Here is a 9535-nt window from a genome sequence, read left to right on the forward strand (position 1 = left end):
CAGATTCTCTCATGTAATTTGTACTCAGAGCACAATATTTGAACCTCGGAGAGAATCAGCATCCAGGGACATTTTATTTTAGAAGAAAAACAATCTGTACACAGTATACAGGTACAAATATGAACAAGTGAACACTCAAACACTTGAACGTGTCATATATGGATATTATCTGTCAGTATAAAGGAGTTTATTTTTTGGGTTTTGTTTGGCAGTGATTGGAAATAAAGATGTCAGTGCTGTACCATGAGGTGAAAATGTGAATTTAATTGCATTTAATCTAAACCTTAAAGGAACCTTAAATTCAGTAGTGTATTTAACTTACCTTTAAGACCAACCATTATATTTGGCCGTGTATTTAAGTTTTCTTTACTGAACTTTTTAAATTAATTAAATATACTCATAACTTTAAGACACTTTATTGGTATTCTTAAAAGTAGTAGTGACTTTAATTCCATTTAAATGTTACATTTAATAACTTTGTCATCTTAAATGTTCTTTTAAACAGCATTTTGTTATCTTTAAGAAGTCATGGAAAGTTACTTAGAGTTATGCTATAAAAATTCTTAAAGCCATCAGTAAATACACTGAAATTCAGCATTTTGTAAACTTTTTTTAGGATACTTTAAAGTGCCATTCCACCATTGGATGTATTCTTTGGCATAAAATACAATATATTTTGACAGCATATATAAATGGTATCACTAGATAGAGAAATCTTTTAGCTTCAAAATGATATATCAAACATAATTTTTTGACAACGACAAGTATATTAATTTTGCGACCAAAGTCACCTACCCTTTTAATTTCCGCGCATGATGTCATCAGCAGGTTCCCCTTCTTGTGTACCACGTGACATGTGACGTGGCACATATTATCAGCAATGGCGGATAGAACACGATAAAAATAATACCAATAAATCTAGCCAATACCAATAAATCTAGCTAACTGAAAGATTAACTCAAAATTTTTCACAATTTTTTTGGCCCCCATATACGAGGAGAAATGACTCTCTCACTTTGGGGGTTTCCTGGTCTAAAAATAGACCGACACGTGGTACACAAGAAGGGGAACCTGCCGATGACATCACGTTTCACTACTGCGCGGAAATTAAAAGGGTAGGTGACTTTGGTTGCAAAATTAATATACTTGTCGCTGTCAAAAAATTATGTTTGATATATCATTTTGAAGCTAAAAGATTTCTCTGTCTAGTCATGCTGTCATAAAATATATTGTATTTTATGCCAAAGAATACATCCAATGGTGGAATGGCACTTTAAGAATATCTGAAAGCTGTTAATTTGTCTAGTGTGTAACTCAGCATTGTGTACACATCACACTTTCTTCACTAACACACACTGCACTGATGGTGTGTATGATTGTGTAATGATCATTTGATGTTGGTGATGTCACAGAGCATCAGAAAGGTCATCGGTAATAACGATAAAAGCATGTTAAGCAGGTCGTTCATCTGATATGGCTCTTATCTCTGTGAAATAATCTGTAAATATGACTCTGTGTGTGTGTTGTTGTAGATCCTGAGGATTATCTAACTTCAAAGACTCTGTGACTGTGCTGTTGATATTCAGGCCCATGATATCAGTGACAGTTTCTGCTGTATTTCCACACACTGATTCATATATACAGTCAGATCCATAAGTATTTGGACGGTGATGCAATTTCCCTAGTGTTGTCTCTGTTCACCTCCACAGTGGATCTGAAATGAAGCCATCAAGGTGTGATTGAAGTGGAGAATTTCAGCTTTAATTCAATGTACTTAAAAAAATCACATTAACTGATTAGAAATTACAGCCATTTTTTTCATCATGCCTCCATTTTCACAGGCTCAAAAGTAAATGGACAATTGACGAGACTGATGAGCAGTTTTATGGCCGGTCGTGGCCTGTTTCCTCGTTATTTTATGACATATTAAGAGATAAAAGTTCTGGAGTTGATTCCAAGTGTTGAATTTGCATTTGGTAGCTGTTCATGGGAACTCTGTATGTGCAGTCCAAAGAGGTGTCGATGCAAACGAAGGAGGCCATCATTCAGCTGCAAAAACAAAGCAAAGCAGATCCATCAGAGAGAGAGAGAGAGAGAGAGAGAGAGACTTTAGGAGCAGCCAAGTCAACAATTTGTACATTCATAAAGAGAAGGAATGCACTGGTGAACTCAGCAACACCGAAAGGGCTGGAACACCACGGAAAACAACTAACGTGGATGATCATAGAATTCTTTCCTTGGTGAAGAAAAACATATTCATCAAGCCAATTCAAGATCAGTCTGGGATCATTGTCAAAGTCTACAATCAAGAGACGCCTTCATGAATGTAAACACAGAGGGTTTACCTCAAGATGCAAACCACTGGTAGCACTCAAGAAGAGAAAGACCAGGTTAGACTTTGTTAGAAAAAGTACTCAGTTCTGGAGCAGGATTCTTTGGACAAATGAAATGAAGATTAACTTGTAGCAGATGATGGGAAGAGAAGAGTATGTTGAAAGAAAGGAAGGGCTCATGATCCAAAGTGTACCAAATCATCAGTGGAAGAAACTCGCTGAAGATTTGACAGTTCATAAGGATTTGTGGAACTCCATGGCCTATAGGTTAGGGAAGCAGTTTTGGGACCAAAATATTGCTGGTTTGATTCCCTGGACCAGCAAGATAATCCATGGCTGAAGCGCCCTTGAATAAGGAACTTAACCCCATACTGTTCCCTCATTGGACATTGCTCTGGATAAGAGCATCTGCTAAATGCCTGTAATGTAATGTAATTTGCATCTGAGTCTTAAAAATGATGCTTACATTTGTAATTGTTTGTTTGTCCAATTACTTTTGAGCCTGTGAAAATGGAAGGACGATGTAAAAATGGTTATGATTCCTAAACACCTTGAGTTAAAGCTTAGGTCACATTATGATGGCTTCTTTTCAAATCCATTGTGGTGGTGTACAGAGAGAACTTAATGGGAGAGAGAGAGAGAGAGACTGTCACTGTCCAAATACTTATGACCCTGGCTGTATGTAAGTGTGTGTAAAGATGATTCACGTGATTTCGGACTCATGAAGAACGTTTTGTTTTTGTCGTTATTGGAATTAAATCTTTATGATGGCGTGAGGTTCAGGATGACAGCAAAATGGAGTAAATAAATTAGTTACCATGACAACGTGGATTATTTGGCTGAATCCGTGTACAGACAGTTATTTTTGATCTGTGTATAGTTCCATGTGGATGGAACAGGTTGGTAAGCTCCTGGGTGCTGAACATTTCGTGAAGCGAGTGTGGAATAAACGTCTCCTTACAGACAAACTGCACCATGTTATCACATCCGCGCGCGGTTTTCATTTCCGGTTGTGAATGCTGTCACGGGTGTTGGAAGGAAATCATGATGGGTGTTTATGACGTCATAACACGCAAGTGACATTTTTTTTTTAAACGGCTTTAATTAGATGCGTCAAAAATCGCGTTCGTGCACGCGCATCGCTCACAAGGCCGAGCGCGCGGAGAAGCCTCGCGCCTGCTCTGACGTCAGCACCGGGGAGGTTTGCCTCTCGCGCAGCAGCAGCCCGGCGGCAGGATGAGAGGAGGAGGAGGAGGAGAGGAGCTCGCGCTGCCGCCCAGTCAACGGCGACTGTGATCCCGGGAGCGCGCGCGCGGCACCGTCAGAAAAGCGGCCACAGAACCTTCTGCAGCTCGCGCGGATTTTATTATTACTTTTCCGTGTGGATGATTTAAGGAATTTCTTTCTTTTCTTTTCTTTTCTCCACTTTCCCGCGGAGCGCGGGTTCGGCTCTCTCTCTCTCTCTCTCTCTCTCTCTCTCTCTCCCCGCGATGGGATGCTCGTTAAGCGCGGAGGAGCGCGAGGCTCTGGACCGGAGCAAAGCCATCGAGAAGAACCTGAAGGAGGACGGGATCACCGAGGCGAAAGTAGTGAAACTGCTGCTGCTCGGTGAGTGAAAACAACAACAACATGGGTTTGTTTGTTTGTTTGTTTGTTTACCGGAATAGTATTTATTACCGGGTTGGTTGTAAGTGTGTGTGTGTTTGCAGGTGGAGGAGAGTCTGGGAAGAGCACTATTGTTAAACAGATGAAGTAAGTCTGTTTTTGTTTGTTTGTTTGTTTGTTTGTTTGTTTTTAGATAGCTTTTTTTTCCTCTACGTGCAACCTTGTGGTTCAGAATCAAACAGAACCTGTTCTGTGTTCTGCTCTGTCTGGTGTTTGTGGGTTCTGAAGCTGGAGAGGGTTAGACCCAGCACCACTGGCTGGAGGACAGCTTTCCCTTTTTACATCACAAAAGAAAGAGAGAGAGAGAGAAAGAGAGAGGATTTTACTGTTTTTCTTTATAGATATTTCCTCTGTCTCTCTGCAGGCAAAATGTGATGTGATGTGATGTGATGTTTTTGATTTTTCACGATAAAGTGTCCTTTTTTATAACAACATCCACATATCACACTTTTTAGAGAAAAGGGGACTAAACTGAACCCCTGCTTGTCACTGGAGTGGTGTTTCTTGTACACAGAAATGTGGATGTATTGTCCCTTTAATGTTTTACAATATCGAAGTCATATTTAAAAGTACACTATAGTTTACATTTTTGTATTAAAGGTACCAAAGATAAGGGTACCACTCCAGAGATGAACAGTGGTACAGTTTAGTACCCTTAATTTTCTGAAACTGTATGTTTTCCTTGTCGCTGTGGTGTGGCGTGTTCTTCATTTCTACCTTTGGTGTGTTTTACCTGGAAAGGTGTGGGTGTGTGTAACTAGCTTTTAGAGTGAAGTGTTTTTCCAGTTAAGTAACTTCGATTATTTTAAAGGTATCACAGCATGACAGTGCTGAGTGTATGGTCTGGTACCTTTCTGAAAGAGTACAACATTTAGAAACATTAAGGGTTCTTCTGTTGTTCCTCTGAAAATCTTTACAGGTTCTATAAAAAAGTGTACAACAGCGTTTCCTTATCAGAAAATACTAGAATTTTTAAAATCTAATTATTCTTTAAGGAACCCTTGAAGCATGGACACTCTGTAGAATTAAGGGTACTTAAGTGTAGTTTTGCTTGTCATTGGTGCAGTGGTACCATTAACACACACACATATTACCATTTCCATTAACATGGCTGTACCGCTCGGATAGCCTACGTTTTTTTGAGTGAATTGTATAATATTTATATCTTTCTGATTCATTAATGGAACCTTTATGTACTTCATATCTATTAATGCTAAAGTTATATTTAAAGAAATATTTTATTGTCTTGCATTTTATTGAGTTGTGGGTTTTTGGTTTGTTTGTTTTTTTGCCACGGGCTATCAACTGACTGCAAGTTTGCACCTATTCTTTTGACTTTTTTTTTTTTTGTAATCTCGGATAAACACTTTATTTCAAGGCCAAATAGAAACAAGAAGTTACACAAAATGAAAACAAGGTCCAGAACTGAAAACTTCTCTTCCTAAAACAGGCTTCACCTCTTTAGAGAAGAAATGTGCACATAGCTGAAATTTCCCACGTTCAAAGAAAGAGAGAAATGTTTCTGTTCAAACTTTCATTGTGAATAAGTGGGCAGATTGGTCACACTGTAAAGAACGAAGGGGCAGTCAGTGGTCTAAAGGTTAGAGAAGTAGCCTTGGGCCCAAAGGGTTGCTGGTTTGATTCCCTAGACCAGCAGGCACTGAATCCCCAATTGCTCCCAAGGGTGTGTGTGTGTGTGTGTGTGAGAAGCAGAAAGGGTCAGTGGATGCATTAATCTCTCGGTGTGAGACTGTGTGAGTTTGTGTTTATCTTAATGGATAGATTTTCCAGTCTGATCCCTGCAGGTTTGTTGAGCACAAACTAAACAGATTTTTGATGTCAAACCATCAAACCCACAAACGCACCACATGACCATCTTGAAAATCCACTAAATCCAAATTCACAACATTTAAAGTCCCAAAATGGAAGCTGTTCATGTTTTGACTGTTACCATGATACAACAGATTTAACTGAGTTTCTGAAATGGAGATAAAATAACTGATTAATGATTTCCACATCATTATTACCTTCACCACCTCCATGCCTTCTGTCTGTCTCTTACACACAGTGAGGATTTAATACTGAAATTGCGCAGGTTGTTATTCAGAGCGCAGATGTAACCTAAGCGCTGTTCAGAAGTTACATCAGAGTTACACATGAGGGGCGGAGTTTGTCGAAAGAGAGGTGTTTCTTAGTTACACTCAATTCTTACCTTGAAATTAAGTGCATTTTTCTTGTGCGAAATCAGCTCAGGTGAGGAGCTGTGCCAAGTCCAGCAGTATAGTGTGTGTGTGTGTGTGTGTGTGTGTGTATACAGTTAGGTCCATATATATTTGGACACTGAAACAATTTTTTTTTTTTTTTACCTGTTTACTGAAACATATTCAAGTTATAGTTATATAATGGACATGGACATAAAGTCCAGACTTTCAGCTTTCATTTGAGGGTATCCACATTAAAATTGGATGAAGGGTTTAGGAGTTTCAGCTCCTTAACATGTGCCACCCTGTTTTTAAAGGGACCAAAAGTAATTGGACAGTTGACTCAAAGGCTATTTCATGGGCAGGTGTGGGCAATTCCTTCGTTATGTCATTCTCAATTAAGCAGATAAAAGGCCTGGAGTTGATTTGAGGTGTGGTGCTTGCATTTGGAAGATTTTGCTGTGAAGAAAACATGCGGTCAAAGGAGCTCTCCATGCAGGTGAAACAAGCCATCCTTAAGCTGCGAAAACAGAAAAAACCCATCCGAGAAATTGCTACAATATTAGGAGTGGCAAAATCTACAGTTTGGTACATCCTGAGAAAGAAAGAAAGCACTGGTGAACTCATCAATGCAAAAAGACCTGGACACCCACAGAAGACAACAGTGGTGGATGATTGCAGAATAATTTCCATGGTGAAGAGAAACCCCTTCACAACAGCCAACCAAGTGAACAACACTCTCCAGGAGGTAGGCATATCAATATCCAAATCTACCATAAAGAGAAGACTGCATGAAAGTAAATACAGAGGGTTCACTGCACGGTGCAAGCCACTCATAAGCCTCAAGAATAAAAAGTCTAGATTGGACTTTGCTAAAAAACATCTAAAAAAGCCAGCACAGTTTTGGAAGAACATTCTTTGGACAGATGAAACCAAGATCAACCTCTACCAGAATGATGGAAAGAAAAAGTATGGCGAAGGCGTGGTACAGCTCATGATCCAAAGCATACCACATCATCTGTAAAACACGGCGGAGGCAGTGTGATGGCTTGGGCATGCATGGCTGCCAGTGGCACTGGGTCACTAGTGTTTATTGATGATGTGACACAGGACAGAAGCAGCCGGATGAATTCTGAGGTATTCAGAGACATACTGTGTGCTCAAATCCAGCCAAATGCAGCCAAAATGATTGGTCGGCATTTCATAATACAGATGGACAATGACCCAAAACATAAAGCCAAAGCAACCCAGGAGTTTATTAAAGCAAAGAAGTGGAATGTTCTTGAATGGCCAAGTCAGTCACCTGATCTCAACCCAATTGAGCATGCATTTCACTTGTTAAAGACTAAACTTCAGACAGAAAGGCCCACAAACAAACAGCAACTGAAAACCGCTGCAGTAAAGGCCTGGCAGAGCATTAAAAAGGAGGAAACACAGCGTCTGGTGATGTCCATGAGTTCAAGACTTCAGGCAGTCATTGCCAACAAAGGGTTTTCAACCAAGTATTAGAAATGAACATTTTATTTACAATTATTTAATTTGTCCAATTACTTTTGAGCCCCTGAAATGAAGGGATTGTGTTTAAAAAATGCTTTAGTTCCTCACATTTTTATGCAATCATTTTGTTCAACCCACTGAATTAAAGCTGAAAGTCTGAACTTCAATTGCATCTGAATTGTTTTGTTCAAAAGTCATTGTGGTAATGTACAGAACCAAAATTAGAAAAATGTTGTCTCTGTCCAAATATTTATGGTCCTAACTGTATAATATATACTGTATATTCTCTCTCATTCATATATATATATATATATATCAGCTGGATAGTACAGTGGTAATGCTCACTGACTACGACGCAGGAGATCGGGGTTCGAATCCCGGTCGGGGCAAAACATCATCCAGTAAGGGTCCTTAGGCAAAACCCCTCATGATATATCAGCCTACCTCAGGAATGAGTGAAAACATAACTGATAGAGTCATACCGGCTCAGACGTCGCCCGGGTCAACAAGGTCTGCGTCAGTTGCTAGGGAACCAGGGCAAACTGATGAGAAATGGGCTATTGGAACAAGACATCGATGGACGAGGACAGAAAATACGGATTTGCTGAAATGCTACTATACAAGCAATCCCAGAGAGAGGGGATACATGCAGAGAATGTGGGACCATTGGATACTTCGAAACCCACAATCAAGGCTAACAAAGAAACAGCCCAGTGTTCCAACATCCATAATCGAAATCTGCTATCACAACTAGAGATTAATGAAATACAACAACGATGCTACGGCAAGGGGGAGCCAGGAAGACACCATGGAAGAGACGATTAGAGGCCAAGATAAAGGCAGCAAGGAGAGAAGTTAGCCAGCTAGCTGAACTACAGAAAGGGAACATGGTGAATAAAGGGGGGCCCAGGAAGTACAACTCACTCTCCATACCAGAGGCACTCGAAACTGCCAAACAGCGACTAACAGCTCTGGCCACCCGGTTGAGGAGATACACCAAGGAAGGAGAGGCCAGGAGAATAAACAAGCTGTTCTCCACTGAACCAGCCAAGGTGTACTCTCAATGGCAGGGGAACAACAACCGGTCAGACCCACCAAGAGCTGAGGTGGAAAAATACTGGAAAGACATATGGGAAAGAAAGGCATCACACAACACCGATGCCCAATGGTTAGTGGACCTAAGAGCTGACCACAGCAACCTCCCAGAACAAGAACCAGTAACCATCTCAATGGCAGACGTCCAAGAAAGAGTGTCAAAGATGAAGAGCTGGACAGCACCAGGCCCCGATATGATCCATACGTACTGGCTGAAGAAGCTAACTGCACTCCATGAACGCCTAGCAGCACAGATGAACCAGCTGCTGAGGGATGGAACCCACCCAGAATGGCTAACCCAAGGCAGGACAGTCCTAATCATGAAGGACCCCCAGAAGGGACCCATCCCATCCAACTACCGGCCAATTACCTGTCTCTGCACAACATGGAAGGCCCTGTCAGGCATCATTGCGGCAAAAATGAGTAAGCATGTGGCTCAATACATGAGCGAGGCACAGAAAGGAATTGGCAGTAACACCAGAGGAGCCAAGCACCAGCTACTGGCCGATAGAACAGTCGCCCGAGACTGTAAGAAGAGACAGACCAACCTGTGCACTGCCTGGATTGACTACAAGAAAGCCTACGACTCAATGCCACACACATGGATACTGGAATGTCTGGAACTGTATAAGATCAACAGGAACCTAAGGACCTTCATACAGAACTCAATGGAAATGTGGAAGACAACCCTAGAGGCCAACTCAAAACCCATTGCCCAAGTCAACATCAAGTGTGGCATATACC

At 40.8% G+C, this 9535-nt stretch overlaps 1 protein-coding gene across 1 annotated transcript in view; it reads left to right on the forward strand.

The window, feature by feature from the left end:
• Nucleotides 1-3589: 3589 nt before the first annotated feature.
• gnao1b (guanine nucleotide binding protein (G protein), alpha activating activity polypeptide O, b) overlaps nt 3590-9535 on the forward strand; it is a 24306-nt gene continuing 18360 nt past the window's right edge. Inside the window, exons 1-2 of the mRNA XM_060940757.1 lie at nt 3590-3941; nt 4043-4085. Of these exons, the coding sequence (XP_060796740.1) occupies nt 3824-3941; nt 4043-4085 (161 nt within the window). The 5' untranslated portion in view covers nt 3590-3823. The remainder of the gene's footprint in view (nt 3942-4042; nt 4086-9535) is intronic.

This window comes from Neoarius graeffei, chromosome 15, assembly GCF_027579695.1.
Source record: "Neoarius graeffei isolate fNeoGra1 chromosome 15, fNeoGra1.pri, whole genome shotgun sequence".
Classification (NCBI taxonomy): domain Eukaryota; kingdom Metazoa; phylum Chordata; class Actinopteri; order Siluriformes; family Ariidae; genus Neoarius; species Neoarius graeffei.